Genomic DNA, 25,731 nt, shown 5'->3' with positions numbered 1-25,731 from the left:
CACACAGGACAAAGTCCTGGGAATGAGACGTAGTAGCTAGAGTCAATCTATCAAATTTTATATATTGTGTGTGTGTGTGTGTGTGTGTGTGTGTGTGTGTGTGTGTACCTGAGGTTGGTAGAGGACTCAGAGGGTCGTAGTAGACTCATCCTGCGGGGTGTATGGCAGGGCGTGGCAGCGGGAGTGGCCAGGATAGATGATGTCATCACACAGGATGATGAGGACATGCCGGGGTTAACACTGGAGAGGAGCCATAACAACACCATTTGAAAAAGACGGGCAGAGAAAGAACAGAGAACATTGAGACTGCACACTGCAACAATTGTGATCTAATAGATAACGTGTGGACAGAGAACAAGTGTACACTTTAGAGAGAAGAGGGAGAAGAAGGAGTATGGTGGTAGAGAAGGAGGAGAGGGAGGTGTAGGGTGGTATAGAAGGAGAGGGAGGTGTAGGGTGGTATAGAAGGAGGAGAGGGAGGTGTATGGTGGTAGAGAAGGAGGAGAGGGAGGTGTACGGTTTCCGGTTCCGGGTTGGAGCGAGCGGTCGCATCTACACTTCGGTCCGCAGGTAGTATAACTTTTCATTACATTTCATTATAGTACAACGGTTTGATTTGTCTAATCTTAGCAATTTCTTCTTAGCTAGCTACATAGCCGTCTTTGTATCAAAGATAATTGCGTAATTATCGTATTTCGTCGTCCTAACGTATCTGCCCAGCAGCTAGCTAAGCAGCTAGCTAACATCCACATCCACTGTCCACCAGCACTGTAGAAACTATTACACTCAACTGAACGACTCGATTAGCGTAGTGTCAGCTAGCTACATAGTTGTCTTCGCTGTCTTCGTATCCAAGATAATTGTGTAGTTTAGAGTGTGTAGACTTAGAGTGATTATCTTAATTTACCGAGGTTAGCTAGCCAGCTATTTGTCGTCCTTAACGTAGGAGATGCTGCTAGCTAGCTAGCCAACCTCTACCGAATTGAACTTCAACTACCCGGTCAACATTCCGCGTCGCTCCACAGGTAGTATCACATTTTCATTTCACTTCATTACAGTACAACGGTTTGATTTGTTTGATCGTAGCTAGCCAGCTACATAGCCGTCTTTGTATCTAAGACAACTGTGTAGTCTAGAGCGATTTTCTAGGTTAGCTGGCCAGCTATTGTCGTTCTTTTAACGTAGCTAGCCAGCTAGCCCCCGAATAGCAGCACTGTAGAAACTATTACAGTACAACGGTTTGATTTGTTTGATCGTAGCTAGCTAGCTACATAGCCGTCTTTGTATCTAAGACAATTGTGTAGCCTAGAGCGATTTCCTAGGTTAGCTAGCCAGCTATTGTCGTTCTTTTAAGGTAACGTAACGCAATCAACCTGCTAGCTAGCCAGCTAGCCCCCGAATAGCAGCACTGTAGAAACTATTACACTCGACGGAACGACTTGATTAGTGTAGTGTCAACATCGCAGCCACTACCAGCTAGCCTACAAAGTCAACAACGCAGCCACTGCCAGCTAGCCTACTCCAGCAGTACTGTATCATTTCAATCATTTTAGTCAATAAGATTCTTGCTACGTAAGCTTAACTTTCTGAACATTCGAGACGTGTAGTCTACTTGTCATTCCAATCTCCTTTGCATTAGCGTAGCCTCTTCTGTAGCCTGTAAACTATGTGTCTATCTATCCCTGTTCTCTCCTCTCTGCACAGACCATACAAACGCTCCACACCGCGTGGCCGCGGCCACCCTAATCTGGTGGTCCCAGCGCGCACGACCCACGTGGAGTTCCAGGTCTCCGGTAGCCTCTGGAACTGCCGATCTGCGGCCAACAAGGCAGAGTTCATCTCAGCCTATGCCTCCCTCCAGTCCCTCGACTTCTTGGCACTGACGGAAACATGGATCACCACAGATAACACTGCTACTCCTACTGCTCTCTCTTCGTCCGCCCACGTGTTCTCGCACACCCCGAGAGCTTCTGGTCAGCTCGGGATCCTCATCTCTCCCAAGTGGTCATTCTCTCTCTCTCCCCTTACCCATCTGTCTATCGCCTCCTTTGAATTCCATGCTGTCACAGTTACCAGCCCTTTCAAGCTTAACATCCTTATCATTTATCGCCCTCCAGGTTCCCTCGGAGAGTTCATCAATGAGCTTGATGCCTTGATAAGCTCCTTTCCTGAGGACGGCTCACCTCTCACAGTCCTGGGCGACTTTAACCTCCCCACGTCTACCTTTGACTCATTCCTCTCTGCCTCCTTCTTTCCACTCCTCTCCTCTTTTGAACTCACCCTCTCACCTTCCCCCCCTACTCACAAGGCAGGCAATACGCTCGACCTCATCTTTACTAGATGCTGTTCTTCCACTAACCTCATTGCAACTCCCCTCCAAGTCTCCGACCACTACCTTGTATCCTTTTCCCTCTCGCTCTCATCCAACACTTCCCACACTGCCCCTACTCGGATGGTATCGCGCCGTCCCAACCTTCGCTCTCTCCCCCGCTACTCTCTCCTCTTCCATCCTATCATCTCTTCCCTCTGCTCATACCTTCTCCAACCTATCTCCTGATTCTGCCTCCTCAACCCTCCTCTCTTCCCTTTCTGCATCCTTTGACTCTCTATGTCCCCTATCCTCCAGGCCGGCTTGGTCCTCCCCTCCCGCTCCGTGGCTCGATGACTCACTGCGAGCTCACAGAACAGAGCTCCGGGCAGCCGAGCGGAAATGGAGGAAAACTCGCATCCCTGCGGACCTGGCATCCTTTCACTCCCTCCTCTCTACATTTTCCTCCTCTGTCTCTGCTGCTAAAGCCACTTTCTACCACTCTAAATTCCAAGCATCTGCCTCTAACCCTAGGAAGCTCTTTGCCACCTTCTCCTCCCTCCTGAATCCTCCCCCCTCCCCCCCCTCCTCCCTTTCTGCAGATGACTTCGTCAACCATTTTGAAAAGAAGGTCGACGACATCCGATCCTCGTTTGCTAAGTCAAACGACACCGCTGGTTCTGCTCACACTGCCCTACCCTGTGCTCTGACCTCTTTCTCCCCTCTCTCTCCAGATGAAATCTCGCTTCTTGTGACGGCCGGCCGCCCAACAACCTGCCCGCTTGACCCTATCCCCTCCTCTCTTCTCCAGACCATTTCCGGAGACCTTCTCCCTTACCTCACCTCGCTCATCAACTCATCCCTGACCGCTGGCTACGTCCCTTCCGTCTTCAAGAGAGCGAGAGTTGCACCCCTTCTGAAAAAACCTACACTCGATCCCTCCGATGTCAACAACTACAGACCAGTATCCCTTCTTTCTTTTCTCTCCAAAACTCTTGAACGTGCCGTCCTTGGCCAGCTCTCCCGCTATCTCTCTCAGAATGACCTTCTTGATCCAAATCAGTCAGGTTTCAAGACTAGTCATTCAACTGAGACTGCTCTTCTCTGTATCACGGAGGCGCTCCGCACTGCTAAAGCTAACTCTCTCTACTCTGCTCTCATCCTTCTAGACCTATCGGCTGCCTTCGATACTGTGAACCATCAGATCCTCCTCTCCACCCTCTCCGAGTTGGGCATCTCCGGCGCGGCCCACGCTTGGATTGCGTCCTACCTGACAGGTCGCTCCTACCAGGTGGCGTGGCGAGAATCTGTCTCCTCGCCACGCGCTCTCACCACTGGTGTCCCCCAGGGCTCTGTTCTAGGCCCTCTCCTATTCTCGCTATACACCAAGTCACTTGGCTCTGTCATAACCTCACATGGTCTCTCCTATCATTGCTATGCAGACGACACACAATTAATCTTCTCCTTTCCCCCTTCTGATGACCAGGTGGCAAATCGCATCTCTGCATGTCTGGCAGACATATCAGTGTGGATGACGGATCACCACCTCAAGCTGAACCTCGGCAAGACGGAGCTGCTCTTCCTCCCGGGGAAGGACTGCCCGTTCCATGATCTCGCCATCACGGTTGACAACTCCATTGTGTCCTCCTCCCAGAGCGCTAAGAACCTTGGCGTGATCCTGGACAACACCCTGTCGTTCTCAACCAACATCATGGCGGTGGCCCGTTCCTGTAGGTTCATGCTCTACAACATCCGCAGAGTACGACCCTGCCTCACACAGGAAGCGGCGCAGGTCCTAATCCAGGCACTTGTCATCTCCCGTCTGGATTACTGCAACTCGCTGTTGGCTGGGCTCCCTGCCTGTGCCATTAAACCCCTACAACTCATCCAGAACGCCGCAGCCCGTCTGGTGTTCAACCTTCCCAAGTTCTCTCACGTCACCCCGCTCCTCCGCTCTCTCCACTGGCTTCCAGTTGAAGCTCGCATCTGCTACAAGACCATGGTGCTTGCCTACGGAGCTGTGAGGGGAACGGCACCGCAGTACCTCCAGGCTCTGATCAGGCCCTACACCCAAGCAAGGGCACTGCGTTCATCCACCTCTGGCCTGCTCGCCTCCCTACCACTGAGGAAGTACAGTTCCCGCTCAGCCCAGTCAAAACTGTTCGCTGCTCTGGCCCCCCAATGGTGGAACAAACTCCCTCACGACGCCAGGACAGCGGAGTCAATCACCACCTTCCGGAGACACCTGAAACCCCACCTCTTCAAGGAATACCTAGGATAGGATAAGTAATCCTTCTCACCCCCCCCCCTTAATGATTTAGATGCACTATTGTAAAGTGGCTGTTCCACTGGATGTCAGAAGGTGAATTCACCAATTTGTAAGTCGCTCTGGATAAGAGCGTCTGCTAAATGACTTAAATGTAAATGTAAATGTAATGGTGGTAGAGAAGGAGGAGAGGGAGGTGTATGGTGGTAGAGAAGGAGGAGAGGGAGGTGTATGGTGGTAGAGAAGGAGGAGAGGGAGGTGTATAGTGGTAAAGAAGGAGGAGAGGGAGGTGTAGGGTGGTAGAGAAGGAGGAGAGGGAGGTGTATGGTGGTAGAGAAGGAGGAGAGGGAGGTGTATTGTGGTTGAGAAGGAGGAGAGGGAGGTGTATGGTGGTAGAGAAGGAGGAGAGGGAGGTGTATGGTGGTAGAGAAGGAGGAGAGGGAGGAGTATGGTGGTAAAGAAGGAGGAGAGGGAGGTGTATGGTGGTAGAGAAGGAGGAGAGGGAGGTGTATGGTGGTAGAGAAGGAGGAGAGGGAGGTGTATGGTGGTAGAGAAGGAGGAGAGGGAGGTGTATGGTGGTAGAGAAGGAGGAGAGGGAGGTGTATGGTGGTAGAGAAGGAGGAGAGGGAGGTGTATGGTGGTAGAGAAGGAGGAGAGGGAAGTGTATGGTGGTAGAGAAGGAGGAGAGGGAGGAGTATGGTGGTAAAGAAGGAGGAGAGGGAGGTGTATGGTGGTAGAGAAGGAGGAGAGGGAGGTGTATGGTGGTAGAGAAGGAGGAGAGGGAGGTGTATGGTGGTAGAGAAGGAGGAGAGGGAGGTGTATGGTGGTAAAGAAGGAGGAGAGGAAGGTGTAGGGTGGTAGAGAAGGAGGAGAGGGAGGTGTAGGGTGGTAGAGAAGGAGGAAAGGGAGGTGTAGGGTGGTAGAGAAGGAGGAGAGGGAGGTGTAGGGTGGTAGAGAAGGAGGAGAGGGAGGTGTAGGGTGGTAGAGAAGGAGGAGAGGGAGGTGTAGGGTGGTAGAGAAGGAGGAAAGGGAGGTGTAGGGTGGTAGAGAAGGAGGAGAGGGAGGTGTAGGGTGGTAGAGAAGGAGGAGAGGGAGGTGTAGGGTGGTAGAGAAGGAGGAGAGGGAGGTGTAGGGTGGTAGAGAAGGAGGAAAGGGAGGTGTAGGGTGGTAGAGAAGGAGGAGAGGGAGGTGTAGGGTGGTAGAGAAGGAGGAGAGAGAGGTGTAGGGTGTGTCTCTGTACCTGGGTGTGACGCGGGTCAGCTCATCAGTTGGGTGTAGGATACGACAGGTAGTAAAGGTGTAGGTAGAGCTGGTATGGGCCATGCATTTACCTGGGTAGTACACCGCTGAAAACACAAAGACACAAACACACAGAATAGTCTATCTGTTCTCCTCTACCTTGGTTCAGTGGCAGTGAACCACTGAACCACTCAGTGAACCACTCAGTGAACCACTGAACCAGTGTGAACCAGTCAACCACTTAGTTAACCACTAAAACACTTTCTCTTTCTGTTTCTCTATTTCTATCGCTCTCTCTGTCTTTTGAATCTCTCTCTCTCTCTATCACTTTGAATATAAATGGTTAAGTATTCTTAGTATCTAACATGTTGTTGTAGCATCTATCATAGTAAGTCGCTCTGGATAAGAGCGTCTGCTAAATGACTTAAATGTAAATGTAAATGTAAATCTGTATGTGCATATAGAAACATACCTGCAGGATCAGTGTTGCTTAGGTGAGGGGAGGGAGAGGGGGCTGAGGGTGAGGCGAGGTGGCTGGAGGGGGCAGAGGGGTAAGGAGGGTGAGGCTGAGGGGGGAGTGCGGGGGAGGCAGAGGCTGAGGAGGTGGGGAGACTCTGGAAGTACTGCTCTCCTGGTTCATCCTCCTCGAAACCACCCCATGGATACACCTGCAACACCAAAACGTACACACAAACACACAGGTTATTCCATATACACACACACCCATGGGAAACACACACACTTACCTGTTCCAGCTCTAGTTCCAGAGGCCTGAAGCCTTTAGGTACAACCCCAGGTCTAGCATCCAAGATCACTCCTAAGTGGGGCTGAGCCAACTGCTGCCAGTGGTGAAGGGTCGCAGAGCCTGGAGACGACAGGACCAAGAGAGAAATGCAACGGGTGAGAGAAACGTATTACATACAAGCACAGGCACACACACACACACACATACATTTTCACAATTTGCTATATATGGTTAAACATTTGAGAGAAGTGAGGAAAGTGGGTGTGTTTTATTGTATTGCATGAAAACATCTCAACTGTAGACAATGGTTAAAGCCATAACAGTAAAGCCCAACACAAAGCTCGGGAGGCTGCAGAGAAAGTTGAGACTGCAGAGAAAATGAAAAAACACACACAGGCAACAGAAGTGAAAGAATGAAGAGAGCAAAAGAAGAGAATGAGGTCAGGTTTTTATTGAAGATGCAGAGTAAAAGTTGAGTTAAACAGAAGATGAAAAATTAACAAATGAGTAAATGAGATGAAAGAAATTAAAGTATTATAACAAGAAAGAAAGTAGCAGAGGGGGAAAAAGTACACCAAAACAAATGGAATGGTGAACTAAAGAGAAAATAAAGAGTTAGACTCAGACATCTCCCATATTTAATGTTACATCAAAATGTTCTCATGTTGTATGTTTCTCCCCTCACCGGCAGAGGGTAGCAGCAGCACAACAAAACACCACACTGCTCATGATTAAACTTCTATTTTAGTTGATCCCCAGCCAACCTCTAGGCTGAGGGTCTCTATAGTAGGAGTGTTGTGAGGTGGAGAGGCCTGACTTTCGATGGTGATGCATCAGAGACCAGAAGGAGTTAAACAACATTAAAGATACAGGACGCTCTCCTCTTTCTATCTCTTCATCTGTTTCTCTCCCCTGTTCTACCTCTCTAGCCCATCTCCTCCCTCGCTCCCTCTCTCTATCTAGCCCCCTCTTTTTGCTCCAACTTCTTCTCCCTCTCTCCCTCTCTCCTCCACTCTTTTCCCCATCCCTTCCCTCTCCTTCTCTCTCTACCTCGCTCCCTCCTTCCACATCTCGCTGCCATTCCCTACCTCTCTCCCACGGCTTGGCCAGCCCCTCCCTCTCTTCCCTCTCTCTCTCTCTCCTCCACCCCATCCTTCTCTCCTCTCCCCTCATCCCCACCTTTCTCTTCTCCTCTCTCCTCGTCCCCCTCTCCTTCTCTCCCTCACCTTCCAGGGGTTTAACGATCTGTAGTTTGTCGGGGAGGTATGGTCGGGAGGCCCACAGGTGTAATGACCCCAGAGACATGATGCTATCTGAGGGTGTCATCCCACCCCCCTGCCCCCCCCCATCCTGCGCAACTCCTCCTCCACCTCTCCTCCTCCTCCCTCTCTCCTCCTCAAAGAAGCGTCTCTCGCTCAGGTTGTTCTGGCGGCGCAGGGACAGGCGGCGTAACGCCAGCCTCAGGTCCTCAACACCAGCTGCTTTCTTAGCACGGGCGTCCACACTAAAGCCCAAACAGAAATAGATAAATATTACTTGACTGATGCACAGAAATAGACTATTTAAAAAATGAACCTGGTGAATATGAAAAGCTTGTTCTAATTTCATTTTAATATGGTTAGTTAGATTTTAAACATTTCTTCAGGTGAGATCTGGTAAACTGTACAACTATACTGGAACAATCACAGGCTCAGCTATGCACGACTTACCTGTCCTGACTGTCTGCTGCTGACTCCATGAGCATGCTCTGTTGTCGGTTGTCAAGGGTGACACCGTCACCTCTGACATCCCAGCTAATGCTACCAGTCATGGGTGTGGTCCTGCCACTAGAGTGAGCGGAGCTAAGAGACGACGCCTGATTGGATCCCGGGATGTTGGCGTTGGACGGGATTGGAGAACGCTGTCGGACCATCTGGTTGATGTTCTTCACTGTCTCAAACACACGCTTGTGGTGCACCCTGTTCACACACATCAAATGAAATAGTCATGAGTGTAGGCAAGTATGGTAGCTATGGGTATATATTATGAGTATAGGTGTGTTTCTGTTACTATACAGTATTAAGGAAGATTAGAAGAGTGTTATAAACTAATATAAGCGTGTGTACTTCTGTTCCTCGCACTCAGGGTCGTCCAGACTCATCTCCTTCCTCATCGTCCCCTCTATCTCTGCTGCCAGGGAGTCCTGCCGCACACACACACCATAGACACACACACCACCAGCTCTATGATATACAACTACACTCTCAAAAGGAGATCGCTCTCTTGAGAGTGTACGTTCTGATGACCCCGACCACACACATACCATGGGGTAGAGACCCAGAGGATGGAATCTGCGTGGTGTTCCAGCAGGATGGTTTCTGTTCCTCAGGTACTTCAGCTCTTCCTGAGCCTCATGGAGCATCTCAATACACTCTGAATATTTATCATCCAAATCTGTTAGCTAGAGAGAAGGAACAAAATAGAGCAGGCTTGATTACTTTTTCTCATTGGCAAAGTATTCATGAGGTGTAGGTTGGCAAAGGGGTAGGGTGTGAGTCTAACCTCGACTGTGAGTTGTCTCTGGGCATCTTTAGCTGCCCCTAGGTGCTGAGAGAGCTCCTCATTCTCCACTGCGTACTGAAGAAACACACACACACATTCACAAAGAGAGTATTGTACTGAGCATATACCACATTGCATGCAGTGTATTACTGAGGGTAAGGCATAGGTATGCGTGTCTCACCGACTTGGCTTTCTTCTGTAGGTCAACTATTTGAGAGAGCAGGTGTGTGATCTCCTCCTGCTGTCGCATGGCGTCCTCTGTCTTACGAGCCAACTCCTCCGCTATGGTGTTTATCTGCAGACTGGACTGTCCTGGAGAGGGGGGATTCATTAGGTGTTTATCTATAGACTGGACTGTCCTGGAGAGGGGAGAGGGGGGATTCATTAGGTGTTTATCTATAGACTGGACTGTCCTGGAGAGGGGAGAGGGGGGATTCATTAGGTGTTTATCTACAGACTGGACTGTCCTGGAGAGGGGAGAGGGGAGAGGGGGGATTCATTAGGTGTTTATCTACAGACTGGACTGTCCTGGAGACAGGAGAGGGGGGAGGGAGAGGGGGATTCATTAGGTGTTTATCTGCAGACTGGACTGTCCTGGAGAGGGGAGAGGTGGGATTCATTAGGTGTTTATCTGCAGACTGGACTGTCCTGGAGAGGGGAGAGGGGAGATTAATTAGGTGTTTATCTGCAGACTGGACTGTCCTGGAGAGGGGAGAGGGGAGATTAATTAGGTGTTTATCTGCAGACTGGACTGTCCTGGAGACAGGAGAGGGGAGAGGGGGGATTCATTAGGTGTTTATCTGCAGACTGGACTGTCCTGGAGACAGGAGAGGGGAGAGGGGGGAGGGGGGATTCATTAGGTGTTTATCTGCAGACTGGACTGTCCTGGAGAGGGGGGATTCATTAGGTGTTTTATCTACAGGCTGGACTGTCCTGGAGAGGGGAGAGGGGGGTTCATTAGGTGTTTATCTACAGGCTGGACTGTCCTGGAGAGGGGAGAGGGGGGTTCATTAGGTGTTTATCTGCAGACTGGACTGTCCTGGAGAGGGGAGAGGGGGGTTCATTAGGTGTTTATCTACAGGCTGGACTGTCCTGGAGACAGGAGAGGGGAGAGGGGGGATTCATTATGTGTTTATCTACAGACTGGACTGTCCTGGAGACAGGAGAGGGGATTCATTTGGTGTTTATCTACAGATTGGACTGTCCTGGAGACAGGAGAGGGGAGAAGGGGGATTCATTAGGTGTTTATCTACAGACTGGACTGTCCTGGAGACAGGAGAGGGGAGAGGTGGGATTCATTAGGTGTTTATCTGCAGACTGGACTGTCCTGGAGAGGGGAGAGGGGAGATTAATTAGGTGTTTATCTACAGACTGGACTGTCCTGGAGACAGGAGAGGGGAGAGGGGGATTCATTAGGTGTTTATCTGCAGACTGGACTGTCCTGGAGACAGGAGAGGGGAGAGGTGGGATTCATTAGGTGTTTATCTACAGACTGGACTGTCCTGGAGACAGGAGAGGGGAGAGGTGGGATTCATTAGGTGTTTATCTGCAGACTGGACTGTCCTGGAGAGGGGAGAGGGGGGATTCATTAGGTGTTTATCTGCAGACTGGACTGTCCTGGAGAGGGGAGAGGGGGGATTCATTAGGTGTTTATCTGCAGACTGGACTGTCCTGGAGAGGGGAGAGGGGGGATTCATTAGGTGTTTATCTACAGGCTGGACTGTCCTGGAGACAGGAGAGGGGAGAGGGGGGATTCATTAGGTGTTTATCTGCAGACTGGACTGTCCTGGAGACAGGAGAGGGGGGATTCGTTAGGTGTTTAACTACAGACTGGACTGTCCTGGAGACAGGAGAGGGGAGAGGGGGGATTCATTAGGTGTTTAACTACAGACTGGACTGTCCTGGAGACAGGAGAGGGGAGAGGGGGTATTCATTAGGTGTTTATCTACAGACTGGACTGTCCTGGAGAGGGGAGAGGGGGGAGGGGGGATTCATTAGGTGTTTATCTACAGACTGGACTGTCCTGGAGACAGGAGAGGGGAGAGGGGGGATTCATTAGGTGTTTATCTACAGACTGGACTGTCCTGTAGAGGGGAGAGGGGGGATTCATTAGGTGTTTATCTACAGACTGGACTGTCCTGGAGACAGGAGAGGGGAGAGGTGGGGTCAGTTTGTTATATCTGGAGTACTTCTCCTGTCCAATTCGGTGTCCTGTGTGAATCTAAGTGTGTGTTCTCTAATTCTCTCCTTCTCTCTCTCGGAGGACCTGAGCCCTAGGACCATGCCCCAGGACTACCTGACATGATGACTCCTTGCTGTCCTCCGTCCACCTGGCCGTGCTGCTGCTCCAGTTTCAACTGACCTGAGCCCTAGGACCATGCCCCAGGACTACTTGACATGATGACTCCTTGCTGTCCCCAGTCCACCTGGCCGTGCTGCTGCTCCAGTTTCAACTGTTCTGCCTTATTATTATTCGACCATGCTGGTCATTTATGAACATTTGAACATCTTGGCCATGTTCTGTTATAATCTCTACCCGGCACAGCCAGAAGAGGACTGGCCACCCCACATAGCCTGGTTCCTCTCTAGGTTTCTTCCTAGGTTTTGGCTTTTCTAGGGAGTTTTTCCTAGCCACCGTGCTTCTACACCTGCATTGCTTGCTGTTTGGGGTTTTAGGCTGGGTTTCTGTACAGCACTTTGAGATATCAGCTGATGTACGAAGGGCTATATAAATAAATTTGATTTGATTTGATTAGGTATTTATCTACAGACTGGACTCTCCTGGAGACAGGAGAGGGGAGAGGGAGAGGGGGGATTCATTAGGTGTTTATCTGCAGACTGGACTGTCCTGGAGACAGGAGAGGGGAGAGGGGGGATTCATTAGGTGTTTATCTACAGACTGGACTGTCCTGGAGACAGGAGAGGGGAGAGGGGAGAGGGGGGATTCATTAGGTGTTTATCTGCAGACTGGACTGTCCTGGAGTCAGGAGGGGGTCTTCATTAGCTGCTCTGGCAACATTATTTTAAATTCATGCCAAAAGAGGCATTCAATGCCAGTGAAGTATATTTTAATTGATAGAAAATGATGGAGAGCATAGAGAGTGCGAGAGAGCGAGAAAGAGCTAAAGAGGAAGAGAGAGAGAGAGAGAGGAAGAGAGGCAAGCTCAGGAGGAATGGATCATGAGGAAAGAAAGAGTATAAGAGTATAATACTCCTCCACTCACTGAGTTCTTTAACGCAGTCGTTGACCAGCTGTTGTTCCTTCTCCTCGTAGGTCTCAGTCTCAGTCTTCAGATTACAGGCCTCTGAGCGGAGGGATAGGTTCTCTTCCTCCAGCTCTCTGACTTTCCTCTGCATAGAGTCAGCTCCAAATCCTGACACACCCAGCAGCTTACTCCGCTTACTCCTAGATGTAGAGGGAGAGAGAGAGAGAGAGAGAGAGAGAGAGGGGAGAGAGAGAAGCTCAGGAGGTTTGGATCATGAGTTCAAGGGCTCCTGAGTTCTTCTGAGAAAAATAGAATTATAGTTGGATAAATGTGAATAAACTTCAATTTTTCTGCAAGGACTTATACAGGATACTACCCTCTACATCAAAACCTTCAAATAAAAATGCCTTGATGTTGGACATAATTACCTGAATGAATTCTTAGTATCAAGGACTATTAAGAAAAAATGTCTAACAAACCAAAACCTGCAGAAGAAACACAGAGGAACCTGGAAATAACATCCAACACAAAAATAAGTGAGTAATGTTCAGTCTGAACCTACTTTTGAAGTCAAAAAGTAAAAGACAATAATCTCTAGGTCATTTTGTTATATAAAGATGAATAAATAAGGCTACTAAGCTACCAAGCTGCTGGGACAGAACTGACCTGGCTGCAACTTCAATTAGCACTGAAGTGTGAAGTGAGGTGTGAGAACTCTTGAGCCTAACAATGTCAGAAAAGTTTCACAGCCTCCCCACCCAAATGCAGAGGCCGGTGAAGTCCCTCTCTTAATTAACAGACCCCCTGTCAGCTCTCCCGATAGCTCTCCTGACAACCCCCACACATCCACTGAGGACACCCAAAAGCCAGAAATTGTGCTCCTCAAATGGCAAATACATTAAAGAGAATAAACATTTTCCCAAACACCAAGTTCCTAAACTCTGGTGTCCAAACACTAGGCATGCCCTGGAGTGTTGTCAGAGGACAGACTATGGTCCCCCAGCCACATTATAATTCACACGGGCACAAACAACCCGGGGGCCCAGCAGGAATGGGTGGCCACAGCACTCAAGGGAGTGATTTAAAAAAACGTCTTCCACTTTCCCCAAAGCACAAGTGGTTATCTCCACCCTGCTACCACGAAATTACATTCACCTTGTCACCATACATCGGGTGAATGCAAGCATTTCCCCGGGACTGTGCCTCAAAACCTAATGTTTACCTGGCCCACCACTCCACCCTAGACTTGAACAGCCTTTATGACCAGGTCCACCTCTCGAAGGCAGCAATCCCAACTTTTGCCAGGACCCTGAAGGACGTCACCCTCAACCGCAGACCCAGCACCTCACACAGGAGCAACAGAGCAATGGACACCCCGCCCAGACCAGCGAGACACCCTCCCAGACCTGCAAGACCCCCTCCCAAAGGACCTGCACCGAGAGAACCCACGCCAAGAAGACCTACACCCAGACCACAGCTTCACCAGTGGCATGATGTTGCCCTCTTTGGGTACAGCGAGCACCATCCTCCACTCTCTGCTTCTACAACCAGACTGCTGGGGTCAGAGTGAGGTTGTAAATTCCTAGGGAAGACCCTGCCATATGGCCACACAGGATATAGAGATAGAGTGAAGTTTCATAGAGAACAAAGGACTTTCTTCCACCTCACAGAACTTGAGGTTCGAACAACGTTTGTGTTCTGGAGAAAGTATAAAGGAATGGTGAAGAATCCAGCCACGAACTGGTCCGTTTGTTACAACTTGAGGAAGTTCATGGGAGACGGTGTAGCAACATTAGCATAACGTTGTTTATATAATAGCCTCATATATGAGGTTTCCATCTAATTGTTGTATAAGATGAATGAGTGAGTATGATACTGTTTGTAAAATTGTGTAATGTGATTTTTATTTTTTTATTTTTTATTTAACCTTTATTTAACCAGGTAGGCCAGTTGAGAACAAGTTCTCATTTACAACTGCGACCTGGCCAAGATAAAGCATAGCAGTGTGAACAGACAACACAGAGTTACACATGGAGTAAACAATTAACAAGTCAATAACACAGTAGAAAAAAAGAGAGTCTATATACATTGTGTGCAAAAGGCATGAGGAGGTAGGCGAATAATTACAATTTTGCAGATTAACACTGGAGTGATAAATGATCAGATGGTCATGTACAGGTAGAGATATTGGTGTGCAAAAGAGCAGAAAAGTAAATAATTAAAAACAGTATGGGGATGTTTAATTAATTAAATAAACTCCAATTCCCTTTTGAGTTGAACTAAATCAGAGGACCGCCCATGAGCCCAGTTAGGATCAGGCATCCTGGGACAGCCCCTTTTCAGCAATTCTGCAATTCTGAATAAAACCCAACTTTGAGAAATTCAGAATAATAACAAGTCTTCGATATTAATTACTAGTCTGCAGCTAGGAATTCGGTATCATTGAACGCTAAGAACGACAACCCCCGAAACCTCCATTCTACAACAACATGAATGAATGTCACTCTGAACTATCCACTATAACCAAGACAGAGAGAGAGAGACGGACAATTCTACAAAAGAAACAAACTTTTCAACAGTGATCAAGACGACACACTGAGTGTAAATATATATATTGATTGCAATTGTTCCCGAATGAGTGAGCGTTCATGTGTAAAGGATTAGCATTTCAATTGTTATAATTATTAACTCTGTAGTGACTTCTTAGTCGACCCCCACTTCCCTTTTGTCTAACAAGCCGCCATGCCAGTTTAGCCAGTTTAGCCCACTAGGGCACATTCTCCTATCATTTCTTGTAACCATATTTACTTGTTTTGTTTATGCATTTCTGTGAATTACTTAGTTAGTAATAAATAAATTATTTAAGACAATAGATGTATGGATGACTCATAGTGAAGAATGAGTTCGTGCAGATAACCAACAATTTACGACGTTTCAAAATAAAAAATAAAAAAAATAAAATTGTATTTGTCACATACACATGGTTAGCAGATGTTAATGCGAGTGTAGCGAAATGCTTGTGCTTCTAGTTCCGACAATGCAGTAATAACCAACAAGTAATCTAACTAACAATTCCAAAACTAATTTCTTATACACAGTGTAAGGGGATAAAGAATATGTACATAAAGATATGAATGAGTGATGGTGCAGAGCAGCATAGGCAAGATACAGTAGATGGTATCGAGTACAGTATATACATATGAGATGAGTATGTAAACAAAGTGGCATAGTTAAACTGGCTAGTGAGTTAAACTGGCTAGTGATACATGTATTACATACATACAGTAGATGATATAGAGTACAGTATATACGTATACATATGAGATGATTAATGTAGGGTATGTAAACATTATACTAGGTAGCATTGTTTAAAGTGGCTAGTGATATATTTTACATCATTTCCCATAAATTCCCATTATTAAAGTGGCTGGAGTTGAGTCAGTGTGTTGGCAGCAGCCACTCAATGTTAGTGGTTGCTGTTTAACAGTCTGATGGCCTTGAGATAGAAGCTGTTTTTCAGTCTCTCGGTCCCAGCTTTGATGCACCTGTACTGACCTCGCCTTCTGGATGATAGCGGGGTGAACAGGCAGTGGCTCGGGTGGGTGTTGTCCTTGATGATCTTTATGGCCTTCCTGTAACATCGGGTGGTGTAGGTGTCCTGGAGGGCAGGTAGTTTGCCCCCGGTGATGCGTTGTGCAGACCTCACTACCCTCTGGAGAGCCTCACGGTTGTGGGCGGAGCAGTTGCCGTACCAGGCGGTGATACAGCCCGCCAGGATGCTCTCGATTGTGCATCTGTAGAAGTTTGTGAGTGCTTTTGGTGACAAGCCGAATTTCTTCAGCCTCCTGAGGTTGAAGAGGCGCTGCTGCGCCTTCTTCACGATGCTGTCTGTGTGAGTGGACCAATTCAGTTTGTCTGTGATGTGTATGCCGAGGAACTTAAAACTTACTACCCTCTCCACTACTGTTCCATCAATGTGGATAGGGGGGTGTTCCCTCTGCTGTTTCCTGAAGTCCACAATCATCTCCTTAGTTTTGTTGACGTTGAGTGTGAGGTTATTTTCCTGACACCACACTCTGAGGGCCCTCACCTCCTCCCTGTAGGCCGTCTCGTCGTTGTTGGTAATCAAGCCTACCACTGTTGTGTCGTCCGCAAACTTGATGATTGAGTTGGAGGCGTGCGTGGCCGCGCAGTCATGGGTGAACAGGGAGTACAGGAGAGGGCTCAGAACGCACCCTTGTGGGGCCCCAGTGTTGAGGATCAGTGGGGTGGAGATGTTGTTGCCTACCCTCACCACCTGGGGGCGGCCCGTCAGGAAGTCCAGTACCCAGTTGCACAGGGCGGGGTCGAGACCCAGGGTCTCGAGCTTGATGATGAGCTTGGAGGGTACTATGGTGTTAAATGCAGAGCTGTAGTCGATGAACAGCATTCTCACATAGGTATTCCTCTTGTCCAGATGGGTTAGGGCAGTGTGCAGTGTGGTTGAGATTGCATCGTCTGTGGACCTATTTGGGCGGTAAGCAAATTGGAGTGGGTCTAGGGTGTCAGGTAGGGTGGAGGTGATATGGTCCTTGACTAGTCTCTCAAAGCACTTCATGATGACGGAAGTGAGTGCTATGGGGCGGTAGTCGTTTAGCTCAGTTACCTTAGCTTTCTTGGGAACAGGAACAATGGTGGCCCTCTTGAAGCATGTGGGAACAGCAGACTGGTATAGGGATTGATTGAATATGTCCGTAAACACACCAGCCAGCTGAGGGCGAGGCTGGGGATGCCGTCTGGGCCTGCAGCCTTGCGAGGGTTAACACGTTTAAATGTTTTACTCACCTCGGCTGCAGTGAAGGAGAGACTGCATGTTTTCGTTGCAGGCCGTGTCAGTGGCACTGTATTGTCCTCAAAGTGGGCAAAAAAGTTATTTAGTCTGCCTGGGAGCAAGACATCCTGGTCCGTGACTGGGCTGGATTTCTTCTTGTAGTCCGTGATTGACTGTAGACCCTGCCACATACCTCTTGTGTCTGAGCTGTTGAATTGAGATTCTACTTTGTCTCTATACTGACGCTTAGCTTGTTTGATAGCCTTACGGAGGGAATAGCTGCACTGTTTGTATTCGGTCATGTTACCAGTCACCTTGCCCTGATTAAAAGCAGTGGTTTGCGCTTTCAGTTTCACGCGAATGCTGCCATCAATCCACAGTTTCTGGTTAGGGAATGTTTTAATCGTTGCTATGGGAACGACATCTTCAACGCACGTTCTAATGAACTCGCACACCGAATCAGCGTATTCGTCAATGATGTTGTCTGACGCAATACGAAACATGTCCCAGTCCACGTGATGGAAGCAATCTTGGAGGGTGGAATCAGCTTGGTCGGACCAGCGTTGGACAGACCTCAGCGTGGGAGCTTCTTGTTTTAGTTTCTGTCTGTAGGCAGGGATCAGCAAAATGGAGTCGTGGTCAGCTTTTCCGAAAGGGGGGCGGGGCAGGGCCTTATATGCGTCGCGGAAGTTAGAATAACAATGATCCAAGGTTTTGCCAACCCTGGTGGCGCAATCGATATGCTGATACAATTTAGGGAGTCTTGTTTTCAGATTAGCCTTGTTAAAATCCCCAGCTACAATGAATGCAGCCTCAGGATGTATGGATTCCAGTTTGCAACGAGTCAAATAAAGTTCGTTCAGAGCCATCGATGTGTCTGCTTCGGGGGGAATATATACGGCTGTGATTAAAATCGAAGAGAATTCTCTTGGTAGATAATGCGGTCTACATTTGATTGTGAGGAATTCTAAATCAGGTGAACAGAAGGATTTGAGTTCCTGTATGTTTCTGTGATCACACCACGTCTCGTTAGCCATTAGGCATACGCCCCCGCCCCTCTTCTTACCAGAAAGGTGTTTGTTTCTGTCGGCGCGATGCGTGGAGATACCCGCTGGCTGCACCGTCTCCGATAGCGTCTCTCCAGTGAGCCATGTTTCCGTGAAGCAAAGAACGTTACAGTCTCTGATGTCCCTCTGGAATGCTACCCTTGCTCGGATTTCATCAACCTTGTTGTCAAGAGACTGGACATTGGCGAGAAAAATGCTAGGGAGTGGTGCACGATGTGCCCGTCTCCGGAGTCTGACCAGAAGACCGCCTCGTTTCCCTCTTTTACGAAGTCGTTTTTTTGGGTCGCCGGCTGGGATCCATTCCGTTGTCCTGGTTGAAAGGCAGAACACAGGATCCGCTTCGTGAAAGTCATATTCTTGGTCGTACTGATGGTGAGTTGACGCTGATCTTATATTCAGTAGTTCTTCTCGACTGTATGTAATGAAACCTAAGATGACCTGGGGTACTAATGTAAGAAATAACACGTAAAAAAAAAAAACAACTGCATAGTTTCCTAGGAACGCGAAGCGAGGCGGCCATCTCTGTCGGCGCCGGAAGTGGAATGAGACTAACATGAGGTAAAATAATTAATTAATTAATCAGAAGACTATTGATGAAAATATCTGAAAGGTTAAATTGGGAAATTATAACTTTGTAATCTGAATATTTTCCTTGGTGCCGCTACTTCCTAGTTAATTACGGTTACATGATTAATCAGTTTGATCGCGTAATACTAATTACAGAGAATCTTTGATAAAAACGAAGTCTTTAATTTAATGATAGTAAAGACACGACACCAGCCACACTCCAACCAGCTAAGACCACCCCAAACAAACCAAATTAGCGCAATTTGGTATAGAGCAGATCTAACTCACTCTATTAAATTAGTCAAAACAGGAACAGTTTACATCTGGCTCGAAATTAATAAGGAAATTATCTCAACAGAGAAAAATGTCCACATGTGTGCTACCTACAGTATCTCTCCCCATACTTTAATGATGACAGCTTCTCCATCCTAGATAGGGAGATTAACCATTTCCAGGCCCAGGGACATGTTCTAGTCTGTGGCGACCTAAATGCCAGAATTAGACAGCAACCTGACACTCTCAGCACACAGGGGGACAAACACCTGCCTGGAGGTGACAATATTCCCCCCCAAACTATGACAAAACAACCAACAAAAATGGATCACAACTCCAGCAGCTCTATCGCACGCTGGGTCTGTACATAGTCAATGGTAGGCTTCGAGGAGACTCCTATGGTATGTACACCAACAACTCATCCCTTGGCAGTAGTACTGTAGATGACTTTATCACTTGACCTCAACCCAGAGTCTATCAGAGCGTTCACCGTCAGACCGCTATCACCCCTATCAGATCACAGCAAAATCACAGTCTACCTGAACAGACCAATACTCAATCACGAGGCATCAAAGCCAAAGGAATTGCATAATATTAAGAAATGCTATAGATGGAAGGAAAGTAGTGTAGAAACCTAACAAAAAAACAATTAGGCGACAACAAATTCAATCCCTTTTAGACAACTTTCGGGACAAAACACTTCACTGTAATAGTGAAGGTGTAAACTTGGTAGTAGAAAGCCTAAACAGTACATTTGACCTCTCAGCTTCCCTATAAAATGTAAACATTTTAAGCAGACAACCTAAGAAAATTAACAATAAAGACAAATTGTTTGATGAAGAATGCAAAAACCTAAGAAATAAATTGAGAAACCTATCCAACCAAAAACATAGAGACCCAGAAAACCTGAGCCTACACCTTCACTATGGTGAATCACTAAAATAATACAGAAATACACTATGGAAAAAGAAGGAACAGCACGTCAGAATACAGCTCAGTGTAGTTGAAGAACCCATAGAATCTAACCACTTCTGGGAAAATTGGAACACACTAAACAAACAACAACATGAAGAGTTATCTGTCCAAACCGGAGATGTATTGATAAACCACTTTTTTGCTCTTTAAGATTTTGCAAATCTTTTTTGCTCTATAACAAAGTACAAACAGCAAAAACATATACATGAACTCACTGGATTCTCCAATTACATTGAATGAACTACAGGACAAAATACAAACCCTCCAACCCAAAAAGGCATGTGGTGTTGATGGTATCCCACATGAAATGATAAAATATACAGACCACAAATTCCAATTGGCTATACTTAAAATCTTTAACATCATCAGCATTTGGAACCAAGGACTGATAACCCTAATCCACAAAAGTGGAGACAAATTTGACCCCACTAACTACCGTGGGATATACGTCAACAGCAACCTTGGGAAAATCCTCTGCATTATCATTAACAGCAGACTTGTAAATTTCCTCAGTGAAAACAATGTACTGAGCAAATGTCAAATTGGCTTATTACCAAATTACTGTACGACAGACCATGTATTCACCCTGAACACCCTAATTGACAAACAAACCAAAACAAAGGCAAAGTCTTCTCATGCTTTGTTGACTTCAAAAAAGCTTTTGACTCAATTTGGCATGAGGGCCTGCTATACAAATAGATGGAAAACGGTTGGAAAACATATAAAATCCATATAGACAAACAACAAGTGTGCAGTTAAAATTGTCAAAACACACACATTTCTTTCCACAGGGCCGTGGGGTGAGACAGGGATGCAGGTTAAGCCCCTCCCTCTTCAACATACATATCAACAAATTGGCGAGGGCACTAGAATAGTCTGCAGCACCAGACCTCATCCTACTAGAATCTGAAGTCAAATGTTTACTGTTTGCTGATGATCTGGTGCTTCTGTCCCCAACCAAGGAGAACATAGAGAGAACATAGAGCAGCACCTAGATCTTCTGCACAGATTCTGTCAGACCTGGGCCCGGACAGTAAATCTCAGTAAGACAAAAATAATGGTGTTCCAAAACAGGTCCAGTTGCCAGGACCACAAACACAAATTCCATCTAGACACCGTTTCCCAAGAGCACACAAAAAAACTATACATACCTTGGCCTAAACATCAGCACCACAGGTAATATCCACAAAGCTGTGAATGATCTGAGAGACAAGGCAAGAAGGGCCTTCTATGCCATCAAAAGGAGCATAGAATTTGACATACCAATTAGGATCAGGCTAAAATACTAATCAGTTATTGCCCTTTACGGTTGTGAGGTCTGGGGTCTGCTCACCAACCAAGAATTCACAAAATGGGAAAAACACCAAATTGAGGCTCTGCATGCAGAATCCTGCAAAAAATATCCCTTGTGTACAACGCAAAACACCAAATAATGCATTCAGACCAGAATTAAGGCCGAAAACCCACTAATTATCAAAATCCAGAAAATTGCAGTTAAACTCTACAACCATCTAAAAGGAATCCTGCTCCTGCTCCTCCTCTCCGACGTACGATGGACTCCATGACCTTCATCATTTCCTCCCCTTTATATGTCACTCTCCCATGTTCACTCACCAGTTGGTATTGTTCTTGTGTATCGGGGTACTGCCTTATGTTAGTGTCGTGTTCTTGGTTTTGTTGTTTTATTAAAACGTTTCACCTGCACCTACGTCTGACTCCCCGCCCATCATTACAATTCCGAAACCTTCCATAACAAAGCCGTCACTTACAGAGAGATGAACCTGAAGAAGAGTCCCCTAAGAAACACAATTAGACCCAACCAAATCATGAGAAAACAAAAAGATTATTACTTGACGCATTGGACAGAGCAAACTGAAAACAGAGCAAACTAGAATGCTATTTGGCCCTAAACAGAGAGTACACAGTGGCAGAATACTTGACCATTGTGACTGACCCAAAATGAAGGAAAGCTTTGACTATTGTTAGATTCTATTATTAGAGGAAGAACTCAACGGACTCTGAAAGCTTAAGCCAAGTTGATTCTTCCCAAAGGGTCAATACAGCTGCATTGACCCTTTGGGAGAATAAACTTGGTTTAAGCTTTCAGTGTCCGTTGAGTTCTTCCTCCTATAGATAACAATGAACTTCTGGTGTAGACCCTCTAAACCTCTAAGCACCAAATATTTCAATAGGATTCCTGATAATTAACCCTATCCCAAATTTAGGAGTTAGTCCCCAGAATCCATCACTATGTACAGACTCAGTGAACATAGCCTTGCTATTGAGAAAGGTCGGCATAGGCAGACCTGGCTCTCAAGAAAAGACAAAATGAGGTAGAAACTGAGCTGCACTTCCTAACCTCCTTCCAAATGTATGACCATATTAGAGACATACGTATATCCCTCAGATTAAACAGACCCACAAAGAATTCAAAAACAAATCCAATTTTGATAAACTCCCATATCTATTGGGTGAAATACCACAGTGTGCAATCACAGCAGCAAGATTTGTGACCTGTTGCCACAAGAAAAGGGCAACCAGTGAAGAACAAACACCATTGTAAATACAAACCATATCTATTAATTTTCCCTTTTGTACTTTAACTAATTGCGTATTGCTAAAACACTATATAGACATAACATGACATGTCTATTATTTTGGAACTTGTGTGAGTGTAATATTTACTGTTCACTTTTTTGTGGTTATTTCACTTTTGTTTATCATTTTCACTTGCTTTGGCGATGTAAACACATGTTTCCCATGCCAATAAAGCCCCTTGAATTGAAAGGGAGAAAGAGATAAAGCGAGAGAGCGGGAGAAGAGAGAGAAAGAAAGAGGAGGGGGTGAGAGAGAGAGAAAAAGAGGAGGGGTGAGAGAAAGAGAGAGAGAGAGAGAGAGAGGGGGGGGGGGAAGGACGTGAGAGAGTGAGACAGAGAGAGAGAGAAAGACAGTCAGGAATAGTAAACACACAGACAATACTAACGTGGGTGAGCCAGTAGTAGAGTCCTCTTCACTCTCCTCTGATGCATTGGTGTAGAACTGCAGCAACTCATCCTTCAGGTTCAACTCATGATGCAGCTGGGCCACCTGAGAACACACAGATCACTGAGCTGGTGATGCAGCACTAGCACTCAGTGTTGTTTACTGATATCAAAAACAAAATACCTATAACAGTGGATCTTTAAAAGTCACGTTTATACTACTGAAAAAATATAGCCAAAATGTATTTTAAAAACCAGACCAATGACACCTAACTTTGCAACATTGGCAAAAAACAGATCTGGGTTTATGCATGAGGAACTAGTGCCCTTGTAACTCAGTTATTGTAAATGCATGTGTGCGTACATGCACTTGTGTGCTCTTCTGTGACCCAATGTCTCTCTCACCTCCTCTGTGATGTGTCCCACTTGTACCTCCAGGTAGTCATTCTGCTCTGTGAGCGTTCTGTTCTTCTTGAGCAGTGATTGGCCGATCCGAGCAGCCAACTCCAGGTCCCTCTCTTTCTCCTCCAGCAGACGTGTGACAGCATCGATGTCATTGTAGGTCTTCGTCATCTGGCCCACTCTGTCTGCACATAGCACTGTGGATGGAGAGAGGAGCTAGAATACACACACAACTGACTTGACACACACTGTTTATAGAGAAGAGTAAGAACACATTGATCTCTGATTTTAACCAATAGCCATAACCTCAACATATCCTTAACCATACCCATAACCCAAACCCGAAATTACACTAATTTACTTGCTAATCAATTCGAATGATATTGTCCATTTCATCCTTTACAGCATGGCCATCTAGTGAGAACCGGGTAATAGTGGTGCACGGGTCAGCTGTTTGTTTACCCGCACCCGCCCGCAATTGCTAATAATCAATCCTCAAGCACCCAACTATCAGAGACTATATGTGATAAAGTGAAAATCTGATGCCCGATCCCGAGACTAACCTGCTAATACAGAACAGTTAGACGCGTAAGAATTAGGTTTTTAACAGGAGTGCAGGATTTTCGTTTGCCTAATTTAGATAGTGCCTTCAGAAAATATTCACACCCCTTGACTTTTTCCTATTTTTGTTGTGTTACAGCCTGCATTTAAAATGGATTACATTGAGATTTTGTGTCACGGATCTACACACAATACCACATAATGTTAGTGGCATAATGTTTTTAGAAACGTTTACAAATATATAAAAAATGAAAAGCTGAAATGTCTTCAGTAAATAAGTATTCAAGCCCTTTGTTATGGCCTAATTAAGTTTAGGAATAAAGGGAACTGTGGGGGGGGTCTTGGAGGGCTGGTGGCCTGGCGGTTTGGAGGTTGAGCCGGTGGCTGGTGGGTCGCTGGTTCGGGAGTCTGTTAGACTAATGTCTAATGTGATGTAGATGTTGAGCGGCTTCATTGCAAGTAGATTGTATGTTTTAAATATTCAATAAAAATCCATTCTTTAAAAGGACAGGCAACGTCATCCGTGAAAACCTGGTTCATTCTGTTTTCCACCAGACACTGGGATATTAATTCCCCTTTTCGCCTAATCTACACCTGGAGTTGCTTACCAAGTAGACAGTAAATGTTCCTGAGTGGTCGAATAACAGTTTTGACTTAAATCTACTTGCAAATCTATAGCAAGACCTGAAAATGGTGATCAATGATCAACAACCAATTTGACAGAGCTTGAAGAATTTAGAAAATAATATTGGGCAAATGTTGCACAATCCAGGCGTGGAAAGCTCTTAGAGACTTACCCAGAAACACTCACAGCTGTAATCACTGCCAATGGTGGTTATAACATGTATTGACTCAGTAGTGTGAATACTTCATTTTTAATAAATATGAAAACATTTCTACAAACATGTTTTCACTTTGTCATTATGGGGTATTGTGTGTAGATTGGAGAGAAAACAACAACAATGTAATCCATCTTGAATTCAGGCTGTAACACAACCAAATATGGAAAAGGTCAAGGTGTATGAATACTTTCTGAAGGCTGTACATGTACGTTTCTGCTCATAATTTCCAACATTTTGGTAGACTATTTGATAGTCAACTTGTCTACAATTAGATACATATAGCTTCTCTTCTGTCATTATATGTTGCCCTAGAACACTAATAAACCCTTGCTCACCAGAACAATGTCAGAAATCAATAGAATGAATGCTTTAATGTAGTTGCCATGGGTAAAATGTTCTCTGTCATCTCTGCTTCTTTTGCAGAGCAAAGACAATTAGGGACCTGGGAGAAAAGTTCAATAACAAAACAAAAAATTGAAAGATTCTCTGTGCAAAACCTCAAAATGACACCAGTTTGACCAGTTGTAAGGAAATAGAAAACTGTGAAAACGGCCCAACATGTTTCTGATAAGATTTCAGTTTGGATGTATATTTTATGTGGTTGAAATAATATCATCTTTTATGATGCTGATAAAGAAGCCCCTCTACAGACGGTATCTATTTGCATTCACATTCTCTTAAGATGCTGAAGGAAATCAGATTTCTCCACTCATGTTCCCAGTCTAAATGTTGCATATATGTGGTGTATAATTTTACTGCAAGAAATGCTTAATTCTACAAGAGTTAATATTAAGGCTATGTGAGAGGTTACAGACCTACAGTCAGTGTCCAGATTCCAGTTTCCATTTAATCCATCTGAACAGTAGGCTACAGTTCCCTTGATGTGACATAGGCCTATTTGAAGACCCCATCTTGTGACTGTCAAATTTGTATTGCACCTCACATTCA

General features: G+C 46.1%; 1 protein-coding gene across 1 annotated transcript in view; it reads right to left on the bottom strand.

The window, feature by feature from the left end:
- The window catches only part of LOC135551985 (trafficking kinesin-binding protein 1-like), a 55,182-nt gene that overhangs the window by 14,967 nt on the left and 14,484 nt on the right, over positions 1–25,731 (bottom strand). The window contains exons 3-15 of the mRNA XM_064983313.1: positions 23,384–23,577; positions 22,981–23,084; positions 12,324–12,505; positions 9,281–9,411; positions 9,100–9,174; positions 8,861–8,998; positions 8,664–8,740; positions 8,268–8,516; positions 7,785–8,062; positions 6,560–6,678; positions 6,286–6,481; positions 5,815–5,920; positions 109–240 (exon numbers count right to left, since the gene is read on the bottom strand). Of these exons, the coding sequence (XP_064839385.1) occupies positions 109–240; positions 5,815–5,920; positions 6,286–6,481; positions 6,560–6,678; positions 7,785–8,062; positions 8,268–8,516; positions 8,664–8,740; positions 8,861–8,998; positions 9,100–9,174; positions 9,281–9,411; positions 12,324–12,505; positions 22,981–23,084; positions 23,384–23,551 (1,955 nt within the window). The 5' untranslated portion in view covers positions 23,552–23,577. The remainder of the gene's footprint in view (positions 1–108; positions 241–5,814; positions 5,921–6,285; positions 6,482–6,559; positions 6,679–7,784; positions 8,063–8,267; positions 8,517–8,663; positions 8,741–8,860; positions 8,999–9,099; positions 9,175–9,280; positions 9,412–12,323; positions 12,506–22,980; positions 23,085–23,383; positions 23,578–25,731) is intronic.

The sequence above is a fragment of the Oncorhynchus masou genome, chromosome 13, assembly GCF_036934945.1.
Source record: "Oncorhynchus masou masou isolate Uvic2021 chromosome 13, UVic_Omas_1.1, whole genome shotgun sequence".
Taxonomy (NCBI): domain Eukaryota; kingdom Metazoa; phylum Chordata; class Actinopteri; order Salmoniformes; family Salmonidae; genus Oncorhynchus; species Oncorhynchus masou.
Note: the sequence above shows the minus strand (reverse complement) of the source record. Positions and strands in the feature narration are given on the sequence as shown.